This window comes from Triplophysa dalaica, chromosome 14, assembly GCF_015846415.1.
Source record: "Triplophysa dalaica isolate WHDGS20190420 chromosome 14, ASM1584641v1, whole genome shotgun sequence".
NCBI classification, from domain to species: Eukaryota; Metazoa; Chordata; class Actinopteri; order Cypriniformes; family Nemacheilidae; genus Triplophysa; species Triplophysa dalaica.
In genome coordinates, this window is record NC_079555.1 from 14,285,713 (window position 1) to 14,310,040 (window position 24,328).

Sequence of the window (24,328 nt, forward strand, 5' to 3'; positions counted from 1 at the left end):
ATAATAGCCTTGACAAATGATCACATGAGGTTGTTGAGCACTGTTAAAAAGCAATTATATTTTATCCAGTTTCTTTCTATTACACAAACTATAAAGACAGACCATAAAAGTTAAGAAATATATCATACATAAAAACACAACAGATTAAAGGTCCAGTGTATGAAATTTAGCGGCATCTAGTGGTGAGGCTGTGAATTGCAACCAACGGCTCACTCCGTCCCTCCAATTGGAAGCACTAAGGTGGCTCACACAGGATAAAGATATCTATACTTTTTCGCTTCTTTGCCGAAGCTTCTGTAGAAACAACACTGTGAATTCCATGTAAGAGGACCCACGGTGTATGTAGATAGAAATAGGTCATTCTAAGGTAATTAAAACATAATGCTTCATTATTTAAGGTCTTCATTCAACTTTGAAGACATTAAGAATGTTATATTTCATTTCTGTCTAAAATCCTTCAAAAATGATACATTGGCCATTTAAGATGCAGATTACTGTTTCAAAAAGTGAATCAACACATTAAAAGTGTTTCATGATCAAAATGTTATGATGTTTCCTGAATCATTGCACTGTACCTGGATCCATTGATATGGTCATATTCTCGTTTGACATTGACCCGGACAGGTTGATTGATCCACTCCTGCTGAGGGGGCAGAGGATTGATCTTGTGGGGCTGTCCGTAATCCTGCGCACCGGACGCAGTCATGTCGGTTTTAGGTAATGGAGCTGGAGCAGCGTAAGGAGGCTCAAAAAGAGACTGGTCTTCACTCACCACTGACAGCGCCTCCTGCAGGACAACCAAGAACATATTTTTGCTTTTCATTGAAGCACAGAGAAACTGACTAATTCAGCACATCCAGTGTGATCCATTTTGAAGATTTTTAGACTTTCTACTTTTTTGCTAAAGGGCAGATCTTTCATCTGCACGGGTGCAAACGATGCAGCGCAGCTGATTGCTTATACATGACCACACCATTGCCATGGAAACTTGAAAAACTTGGAGTCAACATGGAATGCCATCCGCAACCATTTTTACTAAACCTGACGTATTTCTGTGGGATATTCGGTGAGAAAAGTCTAGGGCGGGACATAAATTTATTGGGTTGGGAACACAATCTAGGATGGTATGTGCCTGTGAAGAATTGGCCTTGCAAAACAGAACGGTGAAAGGTGTATAAAGGGGCGGGGTTTGAAAAATAAAGGGGGCGAACGGTGACATCAACTGGAAGGTTGTTTTGGCGAATGAGCAACTTTTTTTAAATAATGCGAATAAGACAAGGAACATGCATTGCCAAAGTAGTTTTAATTTTATGTTGACGTATATCTATATTCCCTGAATATCATTATCAGGCAACAAAGAGGAAAAAAGCAAAACAGAACATACACACAGACAAACACATTATCAATTCTCATATTTTAATATGTTTAATATGGAAAAACGTCACTTTACGTGTAAATGCTAAGTCTTTCTCCTGTTCACGAGTCATACGCGAGACAGAACAGAGGCACAGACATCTGTCCAAGGTCACTTCTACATTTGCTCTCATTGCAAGCGCTCAGCTGGGGTGATGTCGTTTTATTAAAGAAAACAAACCCAGCAGACAGCCCCTCTGGAGAGAGCAACGTCTACATGTGCATGCGATCGTCTCCATGGATGTTCTTCAACCCATTCACTGCTGAAAGTCACATTTATTCACATCTTTTTAAACTTTCATCTCACATTTTGTCATTTTTGTGTTAGTCGATAAATACCTTTAAAACACTGTTGACTGAACGTTAAACCGAAAAGTCAAATACCTTAGTATCAAAAGAGAAATTTTCATTTATGGAGGCGAAACAAAAAATGTGGGTAACACTTTAGTACAGGGTCCAATTCTCACTATCCTGTTAACTGTCGGAGCCCTTTTTCAGCCTACATGAAAACGCATGTTGGAACTAAAATGGTGGTAACTCATGAATTCTCTGGAATACAGACTTACGGTTGGTCTCGTTTGAAAAAATAATCAATTACTCTCCCTACATAAATTATTAAAAAAAACACCAAATATATCTGTATTCTAGTGTAGCCCTTTCCAATGATATATAGTTTGTCATGATTCGATTAGAAATTACATGCACAATATTGATGCAAACTCAGGTGTCCCGTTCACGGAACGGGTGACAGTTCACAGGCAACATTGTTGCTTATTAGATGCCTATTTTATCCAATTGTCTGTTTATTAGTACTTATAAAGCACAAATTCAAAATGACCATATCTACTTCCCTTATCCTACCTAATACCTAAACCTAACAACTACATTACTACTATTAATAAGCAACAAATTAGTTGTTTACTGAGGCAAAAGTCATAGTTAAGGTTTATTAGTACCGAGAATTGGACCTTCAAATAAAGTGTGACGAAAATCTTAAACAAAGAAGAGCATTTCCTTCTAGATTTTTTTGTAAGAATTATGAATTGTAAACCGCATCCAAATATTTGCCATTGATTGATTGAAACGGACTTATACAGATGTTCACCGTAGTACATCTTAAAATTAAAAATAGGAAATCTTGGAACATGTCTTTTTTGTAATTTTGTGACAGTCGTCATCAATTTCATCAGTGTGATGTGGACAGTATCGGTCCAGCCACAGCAGCCGGGTTGTGGCATGATAAGTATGGCAGAGTTGAGGAATGCCTTCACGGTGCCAGATAAGGGCAGAACAGCTATTATGACTGTTACACATTACTTACACGCAGACATATCAGCCTACACCATATAATTCATGATTGGCAGTCAGTCTTTCCCAAGATTACAGAGGGTTTTAAAAATAGGAAAATCTAATTCCACGCTCAAACTCGTATACCCGTAGAGATGGCCCTGTCAAAATGCAATTTCGTCCTTACTTTACGCAAAACTTACCAACAGTCGGCGTACAAGATCGGAGCCAAGCATCTTGTTACAATGAGGTTGAAATACTCACAAAGGTGCCATTTTCCTCAGGCCATAAATTGGCCGTGCCTGCATGGCTCAGTTGAACCATGCAGAACCACAGACACACACTGGGTTGCTGCTGTAGATTTATGGTGAGGCACCAACAGCATCTTTGCACAGCTGATAATATTACATGAAGCCTATACATATTTATTTTATTTTAAAAAATAATTTTTACTGGATTTTTTCCCATATGTCCCACAGCATAATTTAATGGCAGGATCTGAAATATATGCTGTAGGTGCTAAATAAAAATTAGGATGTACACATCCCACTTAAAGCACTGTGCTATTTTACACAGAGGGCATTCCTGTCTTTTGTTTCAGGAGGAAAAGGAAACCTGCGAGGAAACCAGATTGTGTGGAACAGGAAATACCCGTGGATTGAAACCCCCCGCCCTCATTTTGGAACAGTGTACAGTTAAAATCAATCAAGAGATGTTTTCTGTGTCAAATTCCAAATTCTTCTAATCAATTCATTTCTATCTTTAGTTTGTATTTGCATTAAAGACTTTATATTATTACATGTTATTTTTCATTATTATTTTTAAAATTCTGAACATAATAGTTACAAAAGTAACCATCATCATAAATGCTATGAAAACAGCTTAATTAAACAAAATAACAAGATTAAAATATGTTCGCTTCAAAATACTGAAATATTAAACAAACTGCTTCTTTTGAAAGGAGAGTTGCTGCATTAAATGCATCTCTCTTCTGATGTCCTTATACACCCTACTGCAATCGAAACAGTCTATTTAACACGATAAAATCTAACACCAGCTTGATGTGTACGGTCCCAAACATATACCACACCCAAAAACCACTTATATGACCACAAAAAGAGGAGTGCTTAAATTTGCAACCCTGCCGTCCAGACAAAAGTCAACAATCATGAGTCAATACGAGTTATCTATAGGCTACATTATAATTCTTATTAAAATATTCTCGTCTTAAACCTTACCTCAATATCCAAATGTGATTCAAAACAAACATAGTACAAAACTAAATGCAGAGACCAATGATGATGCGATCGAGTCCTCGCATCTTTGAAAACGCTTTTTAAAGGCAAATGTCATTTTTTTATACTAAAATAACAGTCTATTGTTCAAGCAAACGAACCCTTTCAAGAGAATTATTGTCAGCCAAAAGAAGACGGGAAAGGTTGTGAAGAAATGTTTTATTGTGGGTGGGCTCCGGTTTTGGACTATATGAATGGTTGGAAAACCTCGGCACGGTGCCACTCCAATTGCGCAGCCACATCTCAAGCCTAAAGCTTTATGATTTACAGAAAGCACTGCGCTAAATGCGCACGCACGCCACAATACACCGAAAAGCCCGAATCAGCCTCATCGAGCGGTGGACATTTGCTATTTTCATCTTAAAGCTGATACGCATTGTTTTGACTGAAAAGCGGCTTTACTCCATCACAAACAACGTGTCTAGCCCAGAGTATGATCCAAGTTTTTTTTCTAAACGCGTCCAAGTGTGTGCGTGTAGAGTCTGTCTGAATGTACCGTATCCTCCGCCATTGACTTCAACATTCAACAAAGTTTCGACGAAAAGGAAAAGGAAACTTGTGGGAAAAAGAAGAGGAAAGCCGAATAGGAAATCTCTGTTCGGAGCGGCTGAAAAGCCTCAGGCTGGCAGAACTCAAACATCTAACGGTCTCAAACTCTATGCATCTCAGAAACAACCCTCTCCTCCACTCTTACCTTAATAGTTCCGTCCATTTCGCGCAATTTTCAGTGGATCCCGACAATATTCCAAACATGACACGCGTCTGAATTAATTCCAGCCTCCGATATGTGGCGGAGAGACAGAGACAGTTTCGCCGGATGGTTTTTTTCCTCTAAATTTGGGAAGTGAAGTCACTGCGCCTGAGAAGGAAGCCGTGTGTGTATGTGTGTGTGTGTGTGTGTGTGTCACTGGCCCTGCCTTCATTACGGCACCCAAAAGCCGGATACTTGTCCCGAGGAGATAAGACACCAAAACAATAGTGTTTCTTTCCTTTGTACCTGTTTTTGACTGGAAATATTTACAGAACGCCTGCCAGCTCTTTACATATGTTGCGCTTTTTTCTTTGTCTTTTTCCCCTCTAAACATTGTAATGCCCGGTTTGGGATGGAAACACTAGCCCTTCATTAACGCATCACATTTTTAGATAATGCGTTAAAACGCATAGGCATAGTTAGCTTAGAAACTAATTTAATTACAAATATAAAATAAATAAAAACGGTTCGTACAACAAATCTGTAAAAAATACAATATTATAAATACATATGGGAGAAAAACGATGTATTAAAACATCACAAACGACAATCGGGTCTTGCAGTCTCTTTTGCAACTCTGTAATCAAATCTAACAAACATCCTGTTAGGCTCTGTTAAGGAAAAGCGAACTAGATCTACCTATTGTGAATAATGTGAAAAGCCTGTCCCAACTCCTGCAGTGTTTTTTTGTCCTGCAAGGGCTCCCATTAATAAAACCGAAGCCCACAGTGCCGAATCTGTCTGCTCCGCACGTGTGCGCCTTTTAGCCTGCGCACCTCCGTACGCACATGCATCTCCAGAAAGACTTGTGCTATGAGGCTGTATGGAACATATGGAGAGGCTGATACCTGCCTGTTGTTTAACATTTTTACAAAATCACTAGCATATGCCCCAACATTTTTTATGTCTACGTGAATGATGAGGGGAACAGTGTTTATTATAGGATACATTTATTATAGGATACAGCATACGTAGCTCTCCTGAAAATAAATTTAAACAGATTGGTGCTGCAGTATAAACCTGGATGTTGCTACGCAGTTCTAAAACTGTAGCCTATATATTTTAGTATTACTATATTAAGGTAATTCTATGGGCCATTATATATCCAGACAGTCTTTGCTTGAGTTAGAATAAATCTCCACCCCCTATAGCTTTTTTTTCTGTGCGCACTGAAAAAGCTCTCCTCAATTCTGGCGCGCTATTACCTAGCGCACTCGACACGGAGCCAACGCAGAACGCGATCGGATCATGAGACCCCCTGACCGAGAGGGCCATGCCTGGGGGAGCGAGACTGAGTCTGCGCCGGTTGGCTTGTGCTGTTTGCGACTTGGGGGTCTGGGGGTCTAGAGGGGGAGAGCCCCCCTCGAGAGCACCACATCTGGATCCTGCTAGGGGTCAAGGCTTCTCCTGCCTGAGGCCTGCACAGTAATTAACGGAGACACCTTGTTTAACCATTTCGAGTCAGGGCCTCTCTCTCTCTTTTACTCCAGTGCAGAAAATAACAGTTTTTCCTTTCATTCAAATAAACGGCGTTGGCATATATTTATCCATCTCTGCGTTCTGCATTAGGACTGAGCGATTGGGGAATTCTGGTAAGACAAGAGAAGGAAGGCGAGAATGTAGGAAGAGGATGGATTAACCATTTAGCACCATTATTCATCACTGATATTTAGAATTGGGATAATCGTATCAGGTTTTGGGACATGTGCGTTACCATGGAGGGGTGGACATCGTTTTCACAGAGCGTGGGACCTGATAGCTGAAACATATGTTTCCCTAGAGGGGCCGCTTAGACTCCACCATTCTTTTAATTAAAACACCATTATCTCTGAGCGCATGACGAGACGGAGATCTGGCGGAGAGGGGTCACTAATGACACTATAATTATGTTTTATGGGCTCCATCTCGATTATTATAAATGAGACGTCTCGTTACTTGATGTTGAACTATATATCAGATAAATAAAGGAACAAAAAATCGTTTCACTCAAACTTATGTGGAACGAAAAGGCTTGCAGGTTTATCGCTCGCCCTATTCGCCCATTTGTATAACACATCGAAAATAAATTGTTCTGCTTTTATTTATGGAGCAAACATTTTCAGTGCATCATTAAATCTAGAAAATCGGTCTCTTCTCCCGCGTGGCACTTGCCCAGGTCATTATGAGTCCAGCGGTAACAAACATTTTGAAAGGCCAATAAACAGATGCATGTTGGTTTATGTAGTGAGCCACAGAACATCTGGCTCTGCGCTGGATCCTGACAGCCAGGCATTTCTCCCAACCACGACCTGTGGGAAGCCAGTGGCCCAACGCTACTGGAAAAACCCTGAAGTGCTGGAGCAAGACTTAACCCAGAGTGAGGCGAGAGGTTTCCTCAAGTATAAAACAAGCAAGGGAAAAAAACGAAAAACGTGTGTGGGAATGACACGGTAAACATTGGCCACACAATTAGTAAAACGGCAACAGCTATAGATATCACGATGTTATAACGTGCAGAAGCTATATCTACACCACATATTTTGTGTAGCACTATGTAGGTGTGGGTTAAAGACACATCGATGTCCTATTTGCGTTGTGATAATGGTGAGGATATGATGAGATATGGGAAATATAAATCGTCCTGATAGCTTATCTGAGATTGGGACCACGCTTCTCAGGTCGCTCGAGACAGTCACGAGTACCTCTCATCTCACGAGCAGAGAAAGACACGCACGTCGAAAAGACGGAGACTGAAGCACACAACAGCAAACTGTCTGGCCTCCTGCTCCAGGCCATAATTAATTTGAGATTTATTTTTATTGGAGAGCCCTAGTCTCGCCCGGCCTTAACCAAACAAAAGCACTATAGCTGAACCATGGCTTTGCTTGAATGAAGCCACATATTTCTGAGGTAAATCCCAAATTCTGTCAAACAGCAACGTTATACATTTTCACATTTATGTTAACATTTGGTAACATTTTTTAATATTAAAAATATAAAAAAAGCTAATTTGCCCACAAGAACTTGTCACTCAACAAAATGACAACTGTAAAAGGCAAGTTGTGGAAGAATGAGCCTTATTAGTATGCATACCTTGAGTATTATACAGACACTCTAAAATTAACTGAAAATAATAAGCCATTTTATCTTTGATTGTAAGCTGTAGCCCGACTCGACTGCTACGCGCGGCACTATTTATTATTCAGTGAAGCTGGATTTCAAAGGGAAGGTTTTCCCTCAACATTCCTCCGTTGCTAATGTCTCGAAACAAATCGAGGACTGTTCGTGAGACTGTGAAACTGCAGCCCCTCTGTGGAGGAACACAAACTATAGCGTCTCCATGAAAAGCTCCCTTATGCAGGGGGGCAATAAGTCTCCATAACATAACAACTCTGCTCTGGAAAGTATGCTGATTGTAAAGATATAATGAATGACTTTAGCAGGCACAATACTTCATTTTCATGGCTGTCTGTGTGCAGTGCAGTAAGCCTTTTGATACATTTAAGTTATGGCAGTGGCACTTGGCCATAAATAACCAAATAACCGTCAGTCACAAAAATTATTAATAGTGACAATATAGCATAACTTTAACAGAGAGACCTAACATCATGTTAGTACCGAAAAGGAAACAAATAGAAATGCGAAAGTCAATTGGTGTTAATCAATGTGGGCATGACGTCAGCACGGGTCAACTTTGATTTAGTGGACCAATATCCCATGTGCGGAGATTCCAACTCAATAACAGCCAGAAATGAATGTAACCCGTCTATATGGAAAATTCCCCATGCGTCGGGCTTTTCGTTTTTTTTTTTTTTTTTTTCAAAAACAGATGTCTGCCATTTGCAATGTTTACATTCTTTAGGAGCATGCAAGACAGACAAATGCACCCCGTCAAATATAATAATGTGCAATGCGAATATTTCATAAGATCGGAGATGGTCAGTCCAGAGTTTACAGTCTTAAATGTCATCATTGGAATAATGAGACAGTACGAAGTCCCGATGCCAAATATGTCAAGAGGGAATCAGGAAAACAGCGTTTACAAGTCATTTACCAAGCCAGTCACCAGTGCAACTTGGAAGAGGAAAAAGGCAATTAAGAAGTTTAAGTCTGTTTCCTCCCACATTACCTGCACGTATTGACGATGCTGTCTTACCTTGACGTAAGACGAAGTGTCGGGGACGGTCTGAAACATTGTCATTGGACAGAGAGCCCAGGGTGATGTTCACTTCTCGGCCCCTTAAAAATAAATCCACAGGAAATTATAGAGAACATGAAGCAAAACGAACGAATAAACAAATAAATATAAACAACAATCAATAAATATGATTAAATAATAAATAGGCTATAATATGGCCTATATGCACACGTAAAATTATTAGAGCAGAAGGCTAAAAAGAATTAAGCACACTCGCTAAAAGGATTTAAACTTTTTTTCACATTCATCTGCTAGATTCGAAACATTTCAAGTATAACTATTTGAACAATTTCCTTTAGGCCCATTGCCATTGGTAAAGAAACGAATGCTAAGATTATCAGACATTCGTTCTGTAATATCTGTGCCATCTCACAAATCTTCTCACAAAGTATTTCTACGTGTTTTTGAATTACACGGATTCCCTCAAATGAAAAAAAATCCCCTCGGTTTGCCATTTTCTATCGAAATTGATTTGCTTCGCAGATTCTAAGAAATACATTTTTTTCATGCACGAAAGTGATATTTTCATTTCGACAAAAACTGTTCCTTCATCACGGTTTGTTTACCTGCATTCTTGGTGTATATCATAAATTTAGCATGCATAAAAACCATTGGCAATAATTCGACTAGTTTGTATACATTCCTTTTCACCAAGTTATTGCACATCCAGCCACAGAAAGAAAAAAATGTCAACTCTTGTTTATAATGTTATAAATGGCACAGTTATAAATGGTACAATGGCAAAGAGCTGCATTTATTCATTAAAGAATTGACTCCAGAGGTCCAAAAATAATACTGGCTTCTGCTTCCAGATTGACTATAGGCCTTTCATTCAGTATGTATTATTGCTAAAGGTGGAGGTATAAAAGTATTTTATATCAAATAAAAATAAATGATTATTCATGATTATTATTGGTATTGTTAATAATCGATCATAATAATCGAAATTAATAAATAAAACATATATTAAAAATGTCTATTTCTGAGGTGATGCAAGCATCCCCCCACCCCCGTCACGTTCCTGCTAAGGTTAGCCACATATTGAAACACTTTTCACTTTAATAAGTGTAGCTTACTAAGTCTCGGGTGAAAGAGCACCTCGGGGACGGTGTCTTTTGCCATTCCTTTAGTGTGCAATTACAGAAAAGACTGGCACCATAACATTGTTTAACTATTTCAGAGGCACCCTGATTGCCACATCAAAAAATAAAGAAAATAAATAGAAACGAACGAACAAACTGTTCATTAATTGTTCTGCCTGGTGTAACTATCACTGACACATTCCCTACAAACACAGATCGTTTCAATTTATTGTTCACCGCATGCAATCCCTCTTTGGGGTGTGATCATTAAAGGCGACAATTTATCAATAGTATGGTTAAAAGAGTTAAAAAGCACTGCTGCCTTGTCTAAAACAATTATAAAACACATCGTCCTGTAGTAAAGGCCTGCCTTGTCTCAATTATATTTCTTTAAATCAAAGCCAATAGAGTTTAAAGTCTATAAAGCTATAAAATACAGTTTATAAATATAAAATATCGAATAAAGACCAGGTATGAGACAAGGGGATAGGGTAGCTATACATCACAGCAGCGAACCACAAATGATGGGAATTAAATGGCGTGTCTGTTATCGCGATAGGAAACGAGATGTCGTGAGTTCTACACCTGAAGAAACCGACCGTAACGAATAAATCAGGAGTATTATAATTCGCTCGATTTATATTCGCAGGGAATCTCTTCCTAAGACCTCGGGCTCCTGAGGGCGAGTGCTGGGCTCGCCTCATAAACTTTCCCAAATGCATCCAATTTCTGAACGGTAAAAGAGCATAGAATTCCGCATCTGTAGCCAATTAAGTGACTGGAGGCTCAAGATGACTGTTAAATAACTGCGTCGTTTCTCTTCCGAGGAGGACCATGGACATCTAGTGTTACATCTGAAGCGTACCTTACCTTGTGTGTGCGTTACGCGTTGTCAACGCATGCGGATCGAGCAAAAAAGAAAAACTAACTGAAGAAGGAATTCAACGGAAATAAATCATTTGCCAATGAAATTAATGTGCAAATCATTCATTTTTATGCATTTTTAGACGCGTTTATCCAGTGCTTTTAAGGTACATGTTCTATCAGCATGTGGTCCTTCGCAATATAACCAATGCATTTTCAATGCTCAAGTTACAAGAATGCAAAAAGCACAAGCATGGCAATAAGAAGAGAGACGATTATCCAGCGACATGAACAAATAAAGAAGAAATTACTGCAGTTCCAAGTGAGTCAACAAACGCTATGCATAGTATGAGCTGCAAACTTTCTCTTAACAAGTTCAACTTCTGCCACACAGTTTTCCTTAAATATAGCATCCCTACTCACCTGTCCTGTTTCTGTCACTCGGTCAATTTCAATAGAACCGTTTCCAGTCTTAAATAATTAGTCCGGTCTATGAGAAAGTTGTTAACATGGATAAGTGTAAGTTATCTCGGGGGCGTGTGTGGACGAGAGGAGGGATGTATGAATGGAAAAGCGAGACGAGAGAGCGGCGGCTCTCTGACCAATGAGCAAACACGAACTCACCCTTCAAGCAACTGCACATCCAGTGAACCATGAAATAAGGGAAATCTAACTGAAATGAGAACAGCGCCATAAAAAAAGAAGGAGAGGGAAAACAAGCACAAACCCCTAATGCGCACGTAGGGGACATCCGAATATCCTGTGCGTGCCTGCCTAAAAACATTGCTAATTTTGCGTATTGATATTTGAGCATTTACAGCATGACATAAATAAATAACTCAAGAATTTTGTAGTTTTGAGGTGCTATTTGACCTCCTTCAAGGCAGTGTCAAAATAAAGTTTTATTCGTGATGAGGTTGCGTGCCTTCCGTCAACTGACAAATTTATTTTTCCATTTGATGGCTCCCTAAGGATTACCATTAGGACGAACGCACTCAGTGGGCTCATGTCGGATCCACGCGTCTCTTTCCTGTTAGGTTGACCCTGCTCACTTCACTAACTTCATTTCCTCACCCGAAAACTCCTTCAAAGAGACAGCGCAGGTTTACAGTGAGGAAAGCTGCTGGTGCGTGACGCTCGACGCCCAGTAAGGAACCAAATGCCTGATAAAGATGATAATTGACCTAACGTGAAGGAGGGTAGATGATTTAATTTATGCCTTTATGAGTGTTTAATGGCTCTCAATTTGTTTGGGTAGGATGTATTAGTGTCCATATTAATGTGTACATAGTCATGAGGAAAACTATGAACAGCAACACCAATTGAACAACTAAAGTGCAATTCCAGAAATGGCTTAAGAAATGTAAATACTTATTGCTAATGCATTTAACTATACAAATGCGCAACATAGATATTGTTATAAACGTGTATAAGTTACCAACAGTTGCACATTTGTTTATTTTATTAATGTTAAAGACCCCAGTATATGACTTATTAAAAACGTCCGTCTTATTTACAGAAGAAATGCACCTGAATTGAGTAAACTTTACAAACGAACAACACACCACTTCCCTGTAAGATCACATGAATTCTTTCGAACAATAGTAGGAAACTGCCACCTTAGCCAGACAGGAAACACATCTAGCAACAACCATCACTATGTGGTATGTCGATTTATCATGTGCAAGATGTAAAATAGAACGTACAGTAATGCAGTCTTGCAACCAACATTTCTATTCATGGATCTTTTAAATTTGTTGCCATTTTTTCTCAAATCTATATTTGTCTGAGTATATGCTCCTGGCATCTTACAGTTGGGCCGCAGGATCAATGGTTGAATGACGCACTTCCATCCAAATGCCTCCTGGTGAGAGTGAAGGAACATAAACAACAGTGTGAGTTAGTTCTCAGAAACTGGATTTTTTCCTCCTTTGTCTTGCTTCTTTAAAGCTTTTACAGCAATCACATAAAGAAAGCAAATCTGAGGTCAATAATAAGTGAATAATCATCCTGAGTGCCTGTGTGAGAACCTTACATTTTGGATTTGTATATGTCCTTTATGTTATTTCTGTAAAACAAAGACCAAATATGAACACTGTTGCAATGTAATAGATTAGTAAAATACTGAATATTTTCAGTTTTTACAGATGTGCCAATAAAGACATGCAATGTTTTTCATGTATACTCATTTCTCTGAATTAAACCAAAATATAGGCACTGGTTATGGTACTGGTTTTAGATTCTACTGTTTTTGTCAATATATAATTACGGTTTGAATATGTTCATTTGTTTTTCCTATTTATTTATAAAGACCTTATAGTGTATAGTAATCCAATACTATTTTTTACAAACAAGAGAGAAAGAAAGTGAAATAAAAATGCTTATAAATTGTATGTTACCTTAGCATTCATCACAACTCTCAATACAAGTAAAAGGAAACATGAAATGATATCTGTTCTGCCCTAAGTTACGAGTTATGACAGCAAAATGTAAACTTGAGGAAGGGTGTAGCTCAAAAATCCTGTCAGGTTAATATTATGACTGAAATGTAAAAAATAACACTTTATGGCAGATTCGCTGTTTAAAGATGGGTCAGAATTTCATTATCAGGGTCAAATGTAACTGCATCTCATGGGAGCAAGCATCTCACAAACAGAATTCCTGCATCCCGTCTCAGATCAACCCCTGTGGAAACTTATCTCAAAGTTCTAACTCCAACTCCTGGGACCTCTAATTTACATTTACATTTACGCATTGGGCAGACACTTTATCGAAAGAGACTTACATTCCATTGTACCATACATTTCGTGTATCTAAGTACTGTATGTGCAATCCCTGGGATCGAACCCATTGCCTTGGCGTTGCTAGCATCATGCTCTAACCACGAATCAGGCTAATGAGGAATATGCAGAAACATACAGACGTGTCTGATTACATCAAGTATGTAGTAATGAAGGCTTGGGTCCTCCAGCATAATGTCTATTTATTTAACTGGAGAAGCAAGAGAGCAGCAGAGATGAAGAGGAGATGGAGATTGCTCATTTTCCTCATCTCTCTGTTTTCTCAGGGGGAAAGGGTAAATGAGATGCTGGTACCATTAAAGGCAGGGCAGAGCTCTTTTCACGCTAACCCTGTCAAGGCCCACACGCAACAGGATAAACACAGGGGCTTTCGGACAACTCGACCAAAATCAAGGACAATCATACTCTTAGCAACTATTGCGATTTGCTACATTTTTAAGAATCACAAATCTGGCCTGCAAGAAGTAAATTGTTGAAGAACTGAATTGTAGTTTTCTATTAATTGCATAGGAAACCTCTTTAATTAATATAAATCACCATATTTGCTGAACTTGACCTCTCTAGATTCATGGTTTGTAATATCAATTCTGAGACAGGTGAAACCAGACCTGGAAAAGAATCTCTGTGCAAACATTAGACCACTAATGCGTGTCAATAGAATTTGCAAAGGGAAATTATCCACTGTGGTGCGTATGTAAGAGGACATTTAGTAAGCTTGGGGCGATGGAGGTGCTTAACTTCGAATAGCAGTTCTCCATGGCTGTAAATTCAATCCAAACGAAACGACTGAACTCGTGCGGGTGCCATACATATGGTTCAATCACTTTCTGTCTTTCTGACAGAAAGGTTTAAGTTTAGATTTAAATTGCACACAACGGCCACATTGATAACTCACAGAAAGAAATTAGCTGCAAAGATATTTTTACATCCTTTTGCTGTCTTCGGTCCGAGATGATCTCATCCATTTGAAGGTATTAATGGGCGTTTTCGAAACAGGCTTCATGAAGCTTTGATACCAGTATTGAATCTTTTGTATCGAATCAGTGCTTCAAAGCGCAGATAAAACTGGCTAAGTCACTTGATTTTTAGCAAATGAGGCTTTGATCTCATTACTGTTTCAAAACATTTCAAAACTCAACAACATTTCGCCCCTAGGGGGTCTTTGGCATTTATTGGATGAGCAAAGGGGTCTTCTAAGGTATGTGCAGTGCTGGGTAGTAAATGATACCAAAAATCAAGTATCCGAATAAAGGTGCTATTTTATTGTTAAAGATTACATTACATAGATTGCATTACATTTTACTTTTATTTATTTTTGTAAGCCTACCACTTTAACTGTTCAGACAACCAACCAACCCACTATAGCGAGTCTAACATGTTTTTGTTTACAAGCATAAATGTCTATTGTTTAAGACCAGTGTTAATCTTCACAATCTAGCCACAATAATACTATGATTGTGCGATCAGTGCAAATCACAGCATTCATTAGTCATAAATTCAAAAAGGTTTGTACAGCTTAATTTTCCATGATCAACATTCACAATATTTTATCTATTTAAAATGTATTTGTTCACAAAGGTAATACATTTGAAAAATATTCGGGATGCACAATAAATTATCGATGGTATCTGAATCGGATGAAAATAAAATTTAGGCGAATATATTATAGCTTATAAATCATAAATCATTTTGTCTCGTTAAACTTCTTCAGCTACAAACTGTTCATTAAAATACAGCACAGTACTGTGTTTCTGTCGTGATCATTCACTTAGTGCTATTAGCAAAACATTGTTGATGTAAATACAGTATCTAGATACAGTATTTATGAATGTATAAATTATAGGAACAAAAGCATGCATATTGTTTGAATCAGACTGCTCTGAATGCTTTCTCTCTTGAAACCTGTTAGACATGTGACCATTAAGAACATTTTTCTGGGTTGCTCTGGAAGAACATCTATAATTTGTTTCTTAAATAAAAAAATTACCAGAAAAGTTTGAAGGTTTAATAATCGTAAAGTAGGCTTGGTACATGAAAGAATGGAACTAATATTGACCTTGTTTTCTGCCGTGAATGTTTTCAAATAAAAGCAGTAATCTACTTTTTGATAGATGGATAGATAGTCTCAGTCTCTTTTATATTCATATTTAGATACTGCATACTGCCAATATATCGGTTATCGGGTTTCAATGTTAAAGAAGTATCGGTTTTCGTTATCGGCCAAAATGTACATATTGGTACATCCCTAAAAACTATACATTTATTTTCCATTGTTTGAATAGGATTTTGCATTAGATAATCACAAGCACAGCAGGTGATACGTTTAATCTTTCAAAACTTGATTTTGTTGTTTTGCGATAGTGTGAACCTGTCATTTATAATCCAGTCCTTTTGTCGTGAACATTTACGTTTGCTATTAGCAGACTATTTTTAATGTGGCTATTGTATATGCAGGTATTTCTGAATCTAAATTATGCAGACAAAAGCTTATAGTTTAGATTATAAATTTACTGTCAGATTGCCGTCTGAATTTTTTTTTGTTTTGACCATTACTGTATGAATATTACATCATGAATATTATATCCATTTAAATAGATTTGGTATCTACACTTGATATACACACAACAAGTTATTTTTTCTATTCTTTAACCATTTGTTTGTTGTATTGCAGTCATTCAGTATGTAATAAGGTTCAAATAAAAGGAAGGAAGGAGACGGGAACCGGCAAACATTTAAACATTTGATAACAAGACAACAAAGTAAAAAGACAGCAAGCAGCCCCTCACGGTCGACTGCCGGCGAATAAAACAAACCACAACTAAAATCCAGGCCTAGTCCTCTCTCATCGACGGTCCGGTCGCTCGTTCTCCTATGCTCCGGATCTCCTCCGTGATACGAGACCGGTGCGCGAAAGCTGACGCTCATTAACACCCACTCACTGGTCTCACTCACGGTCTCGCCCCGCCTACTCCACTACACAGTATAAAGGCATTTGATTTTGACAAATGTAATACAAAGTAGTCAGATTACATTACAACAAATGTAATCTAAAAGATTACGTTAGGATACTGACTACAAATTTTGCCATGTAGTCTGTAATCAGTAACTGATTAAATTCCCAAGTAATATACCCAGCTCTGGGTATGTGTTTGTTTCACGGTGAATAATCACTACAAATGTTGAGCATCTCCTGTCCAGTAATTTGATTACCACTTTTTTAAGCCCTCAAATACTTTAAAAAGCTATACATCAAAATAGAAAAATGAACACAAATGTTTTATTATTATTTTTGTTATTTAGCAAGTGCAAATGACATTGAAGAGGCTTGAGTGGACATGATAAAACATTTACAGCTGTTTTGAAGAATCAGGGCTTGAGGACATTTGTAAAGACACAGCGTAAAGTAAACTACAAAGCAATACTGAACTACACGATTATGGTATATGTACTAAATAACAAGGTTATGGTATAAGTAAATTGACATAAAAAAGAAAAAAAGAAGTAGGCCAAGTCCTTCAAAAGCAGAGCAAATAACATTTTTGATTGAAAATGTTTACATCTAAGAATTTAAGGCATAGTAGTTTGATTTCTTTTATTAGGCCTATCTTCATTTTCACTGCCAAAATAGCCATCATTTACAATGAAGAGCCTAAAGTTTACGAACCCAGACTCAAGCAGTTGTCAGACATATAGCTACTTAAAAATACTATTTTGTACTGCATTCAAAATGGTAAATAACTTGCCGGGCTAAATTGCGTGCCTCATTTAGACCCGAGTTAGTTGTTAGCAAACTTAAGCACACTGGTCGTCGCCATCTTTGAAATTAGGTGTGTTTTTGATTGCGCATATCCCGAACGGCGACAGCAAGAGCGATAAAAAGCACAGACTACAGGTGTTCCCTGCTAGGAAAAAACGGACTGATCGGTTAGCCTATTTGTTCTTAAAAATGTCTAAATGAAATTGAATTTCTTATGAAAAAATTGTGGGCATGCTTTCGTCTTTCTCTGCGATTTGATTGAATGTGTAAAAACAGCCATTGCATTTTAAAACAGAACTGGGAGCAGAATGACAGTTGAAGAGGAGGAGTTAACAGATGCTCCGCCCAAGCCGTTTTACAAATGTCATTTGAGATGGATAGCCATCATAGGAAGGAAGTGAATTTTCAGTCCGCACAAATATTAAAAAGAGAATGTCACACATTGATGAACCATTTACAATGTACACTGCAATATTTCATAAAAAAAAGCCATTGTATTTTTTTATTTCACCGGGACTTTAATAACCTTTCATGCATATTATTTATTTATAGTAATTTGATTACCATTCATAGCCATTTCTGTACATTTTCTTTGTATATTTACAATTTAAACATGTTGTTATTATGTGTCTTGCTGTATTTGTCTGTTCTGGAAGCTTCAAGAACCAAAGAAAATGTCTGTGCAATAAAGCTTGGCAATAGAGTTTTCTAATCTGTAGGCTATTTAATACAAAACTCATAAAACTGGTAATATGGCTCAAGTGTATATTTGTGTTTAATATTGCCACAAATCCCTTAAGCTACATGGTTACTTTACCCATAAAAATATGGCATGATTGTGTTGTAGATCACATGCCTGGCCATCTGAGGACCAATGTCTTTAAATGTCAGTATGCCTTTGTACATATCCCTAAGAAAACTAACAATGGTTTTTATCATAGTATTTGGTTTTGCTGGAGTTGTATTAAAGTTTAACTACAAGTGCATATGTATAGTCAAACTATGGCTACTGTAGATAAACCATTTGTGGCTGTTATGGTTTTACAGTAACTCCAGTATATCACTGCTCAGGTGAAATGAAATCCCTCGGAGGAACTCAGCAAATCCAGGCATGTGACTGCACACCTCGCCTGAAAAACTTTACAATCATCTCCCCTCCATAAATCCCCTGACCACTCATCATTCATCAAGCTTTTAGCGGGCCCTTAAAGAAAAGCAACGAGTGAATTGAATCCGCTGTCACCTCTCATTTCTGTCCGCGGCCCAGCCCTGTGAGAGAGCGCGTTGTTCCCGGAGAAGTGGGACGGGACTCTCAGGTTTACCGTCCTGTGCTCTTTTTCTCAGGCATTTGCTTTGAGATCACCCCCCTCCGTGCCCCCGTTCCCCTACCAGACGTGTCTGACAGCCTGAACTCGATGTGAGCCGCTCACCAGACTACAAAACTCATTCATCTGTGGCCTCCGACGGTCAAATCTGGATCCAATAAAGCATACTATTGATCCCTTGTCTCACTCAAGCTTCCTCTGTCGGTTCCTCACCACTAGGGGGTTCACTGAACCAGGTTTGAGACTTAATGGTGGAGTGAACTGCTGCTTTATGTGTGTGTTTATAGGTAATATTATTAAAACCAGAGACAATTGTTTTAAAATGGGTTTCATGAGTCAGATATAGAGGCCTAACTCGCATAGGCCTATATCTTATATTGGCTAAAGTGACACAACCACATGTGGAACAAGGTTTTCATCGCTCTCCGAGACATCTGGTCACATCTCAATATGTGTGCAGGCTTATTTCATGTCCTTTCATACCAATACAAAAAGAAAAGAGGATGAAAATGAACAGATGCAGATTAAACATCTGGCCATATTTTAAATCCTAAAATAAATATGATTTTTATGATTTAAAGGAACAAAGTTCTGACATCAAACGATTGTTTAATTTCCAGCTCAGTAATCTAACATAAGCAAATGTATGACTGTGACCGTGTTAACTCCTGTGAACAAAGGTCAGATTTCCACAGTTCAGTTAAACATTCCATGGAAAATTCCCAGTTTGTGTTGGGATAATATGAGTCATCAGGTGTTGCACAAACTAGTACAGTCCATGCCGACGCGAGTGCATGCTTTCATTAGAATAGGGAGACATGCTTTCATTACAATAGGGAGACATGCCAAATACCAAACAATATTAAATCTGTGCACATTTTCAGATTGTTTTACCTCAAATAACTGTCACACTGATAATACATTTAGTGATAAAAAAAGTGTATGTAATTGTTGAATAATATAAAAATTCAGGCATTGACAATAGAGGCTTTGGACTGTTGTATCATACTATAGTCGGGCAGTAGCTTATGTTTGTCTGTGTATGCAGGTATTTGCTGCAGCTGGAAAACAGAAACAGGTCCAGTCACATGCTTTGTTTGTCTGGTGAGTGAGAGGATTTACTGATCATTTTTTGAGGAAAGAAGCTCAAAACAAATAGAAATGCAACATGACATGGGGTGACCATCTAAAAGGATAGAGCCAACTTAAAAAAAGAAAAAGAAAAGAAATAAAAAGGGAGAGACAGGGAGTTGGCCTTAAAGTGTTTATGTGTGAGTGACTGCGGGGGCACTGCTCTAAACGCCCTGGCAAAAACCACAACATTCTTCTAAAACATACACAGATTAACATGGTCTTCTGTATGGTTGTCTATGTGAAACTTAGACAACTTTTACCTCTGGACTTTTGAACTATTGTTGTATTGTAATTGAACATGACTTTTTTGTCTTACATGTATAGCCCTTTAAGTTCAAATCTACATAAGACATGCAGTAATGCACTAAACCCCTCTGACTGATAGAGGGCAGAGTTGAGCTACGAACGAGACAAAACGTTTCACTGGGAGCATCAGTGTCTTTTAAAAATCCTAAATGAACTTACCAAATATATAAATGAATAAAGGTCACACTTCAGTATAGGGAGCAGTTCTCGCTAATTAGAACTAACTACGAATATTTCCCCAATAAACTATTAATATCTTGCATATTCATAGTTAGTAAATTGTTAGGTGTAGGTATTGGGTAGGATTAGGGATGTAGAGTATCGTCATGCAGAATATGTGCTTTATAAATACTAATAAACAGCCAATATGCCAATAATAGGCATGATAATAACAACTATTTAATAGAATTGCTCCTAATACTGAAGGGTTACCTAAATAATAAAAACATAGATTAATAAATAATTAAAAAAGGCAAATAAGGCAAATTCAGCAATGCATTTCTAAAAAGTCAACTTGACTCAAAATGTATGATCATCTCAATTGAAATGATTCATTTAAGATTTTATTTATTTATGTGTTTATGTTTAACTCAGTTATAATCATGCACTCAGCCACATACTTGCCATTTCTGTTACTATTTGTTCTGCGCCTGTTTCTCACAAAATATGACTCACAGACTTAACAACATCTGTAAATAAGAGAGTGAAACTCTAAAGCATATGCACACAGACACAAGGCAAGCACGCACAGATAGAAGTAAAGACAAATGTGAGAACACCCACATATGGTCACATTAGCATACATGCAAATGCGTGCTTGCGCTCCTTTTGCCGCACTGACACACTTCTCTCAATTAAACACCTGCAGTTTTTTAAATATTATCTCAAACGTCTTGTCTTACAATACAGATTGAGAGTATTTTGAGGCTTTTTGTTAACTCTGTAATGCCTTTCTTTACGCTTTCTGTTGTGTTTCAAGTATTTTCTTTAGGATTGAGTTTAAGGTTTATTAAATGCGCGTTGCATATGAAGATAACAGTGGCTGAGAGGCTGCACATTTTTGCTGTTTGTTGGGCGCTTTGATTTTAGCTCTGATTAAAAGTGGGACGTGAACCAACCACATTCAAAAGATTGCTGATAAGAGCAGAGAAGGGTCTAAATCACCGGCGGAGAGAGTAAGAGAGGGCGAGAGAGGTACATGATGAATAGAGGAGGGAGTAGAGCAGTTCACTTCCTCACTGAATATCAGAATACAGGATAGACGCTACATCCTTAAATCATTCTAAAAATACCCCTGATGTTTTGTGTAAGGATTATATGGGCCTGTGTGAGAGAGATAGAGAGAGACACGCTGAGTAAGAATGCAGTATTGCCATGCTATTGACTGGTTAGCTGTTTAAGCATAAATAATCTCACAAGCTTTTTTGAATGCGGTGAGAATCTGGGAGTTCCTTCATTCTAGAATGAAGTTTGATGGGAAAGTAAACTGATTATTTATGTGGCTGTAATCTAAACCCATTCAGCTGAACTCAGATCCCCAGACTGTCAACATCCATTACTCTCAGGAAACGGCAAATACTGCCTCAAGATACATTGTAAGGTATGACAGTCTTCTGTAGTTGGTTCTTACATTATCACACAGGTTGCAACACCTGAAAGGCATTTAAGGAACAGTTGTGATGGGTGATGTTAGAGGACATTAAATATAATAGCTTAAAATTGAATTTTGGGCCAGGTTTGGATTTGACTGTATAGGCTACTGTATTTAGTGGTGCTTTTTGAAGCAAGTGTCATTGCCACCTGTAGCTTTCCTGTAGAGCAGTGGTAAGAGCAAGGTTGTGGGTTCGATCCCAGGGGATAGTACATATCTATGTATAAATGTATAGGATAATGCAATGTAAGTCGCTTTGGATAAAAGCGTCTCTCAAATGCATAAATGTAAATGTAAAATGTTACTATAGCCTAGATTTGTGGTTTGGCTCAAAACCCTTAACCCTTAGCATTAAACTGTATTACATCTCATGCCGTTCATTCTACAGACCATGATACTTGGAATTATTGGTACCTGTGGCATATCTTAAAAATTAGTTAATAGAAAAAATAGTTGTTGAGCTGTATTAAGGCCTGGTTAGTTAGTAAGTTTGTAATTTATTTATAAAGCATGTTTAAAGACAACCCAAAGGTTGACCAAAGTGCTGTACAGAACATAAGAAACAAAACATAGAAAGAGAAATTATAATCAACAGAATAAAAAAAGACACAATAAAATACACTAGTATAAAAAATAGGATTTAGGCTTGGATTTAAAAAAAGAGTGAGCTGACACCGTTCAAATTGACAGTCATCATAGTTTAGGGCCTTACCCTAGCAAAGGCTCTTCCCCCTCTATGTTTAAGCTTAGTCCTGCACATCCTGAAATCCAAGACTAACCAGACCTAAGTGACCTAAGTACCAAGAAAGAAAGGAAACCTGGAGCTAAGCCATGTAAAGATTTATAAACAAAGACTAAGATTTAAACTCTTTTCTAAATTTAACCGGTAGCCAGTGCAGAAAGATACGGATGGGCGTAATGCGATAACATTTTCTACTACAACAGCCTGGAAGCAGCGTTATGAAAAAGTTGTAGACGCCCAATGGATGAACTACTTACTCCGAAATAAAGTGAATTACAATAGTCAAGACTTGGGGTGATGAATGCATGAATAACTGTTTCAAAATTCCTGAGTCGACGTAAATGAAAAAAGCATGATTTGACAACAGAATGAATCTGTCTATCGAAGCCAAGTCCTGAGTCAAATAAGCACCAAGGTTTTTGTACACAGAGTAACATGAGAAGTTAAGCAGCCAGATTCAGATCACCCCATCAAAAAAATCTATGATTTACAATACAACTTCAGTTTTTTTCTCTTTTAAGGCCGAATTTCTTTGTGAATGCCATGATTTCACCTAGTTTTAAGATATGGACTCCGTTTCGGCGCTCATGACCAAGGACTGCCCATACCGCCATCTGATTGACATGTTAAGCAAACACTGTTTTTTGAAAACACGTCGCACACATCTCCAGCAAATGTAGAATTCAACATAAAATCAAATTGTCTTCAGAGGTGTTTCTAGTTTTGTGTGTCACACCCTTAGACCGTTGACTGCACATCTGAGGTGGAGACTGTCTTGAACTTAGCGACCACCTGGAACATCCTAGCAACCCTATACCAATGCCCCAGCAATAATCCAATTTTTTCATAAAATGTAAAATCCAGCACGATCTAGTAACTATTTGACGAGTTGGCTTATTTTGGCAAATTCATACGAATACACGTGATCTTTTTGTTACATTTTAGAAAGTTTTCACGCCAGTGATTTTAAGGGTGGGGCTTCAGTAGTAGTCGTAAGTTTCTGAAAGATTTACAATGTACGAAGTCATACGAATTAGCCGCCCCATAAAATAGTTGAATTCCGGTGAGATCAGGATGTATAATAACAGTGGATCAGCACAATGCGTCGTACTTTGACATGGAAGCTAAACAATGCCATTGGTTAAAAAAACAGAGAGCTAAACCGAATGTAATGTTTTGGAACGGTTTATCTCCTATCCTTTTGGTGACTTTCTAATTTGCAGTGAAAGCTGTGCTGTAAAAAACAGAGACAGCTGGACTTACTCAAGTCTTCCCATACCCTGTCAGTACATATACGAGATGGGCCATATTGAGGACATCCCTCTCATGAACCACACAGACACACACAGATGCACAAATATTAATCTGTGTTAGGCACCCCGTCTCTGGAAAAGGGGAGTTTTTTGTCATCCGCACAACTCTCTTCCATCCTAATTATGTCTATGTGTGTGTCTAAATGCCAGATTTTAGACCTCTAATGAAGAGAAGTTCTGGGTGCTGTTGGACGTGGATGGTTGTTAGTTTTGGACCGATCCCAGTATCTTATCAAGACACACATTTTATTCTTTGTTGGAGTTCCCTCATTATAATCCCCCTTTCTTGCTTTCCAACAGACTCGCTGGCACACGTTAAACCCTGTCGCGATTCATTTTCACTCTGAGATGAAACACCTGTTTAAAAGTGTTGTAGACCTGGGAGATGCTGTGAGTTGTCACAGAGTACACTCAATAAAATACTTTGTCA

At 38.1% G+C, this 24,328-nt stretch overlaps 1 protein-coding gene across 8 annotated transcripts in view; it reads right to left on the reverse strand.

The window, feature by feature from the left end:
* The window catches only part of fli1 (Fli-1 proto-oncogene, ETS transcription factor), a 33,034-nt gene extending 21,522 nt beyond the window's left edge, over positions 1 to 11,512 (reverse strand). For 2 of the 8 annotated variants that reach the window (XM_056766050.1, XM_056766041.1), the window contains exons 1-3: positions 11,293 to 11,478; positions 8,855 to 8,964; positions 576 to 787 (exon numbers count right to left, since the gene is read on the reverse strand). In XM_056766050.1, coding sequence (XP_056622028.1) covers positions 576 to 787; positions 8,855 to 8,926 — 284 coding nt within the window. In that variant the 5' untranslated portion in view covers positions 8,927 to 8,964; positions 11,293 to 11,478. The other 6 variants (XM_056766045.1, XM_056766044.1, XM_056766043.1 and 3 more) reach the window with 6 other exon arrangements.
* Between the last annotated feature and the right edge of the window lie 12,816 nt (positions 11,513 to 24,328).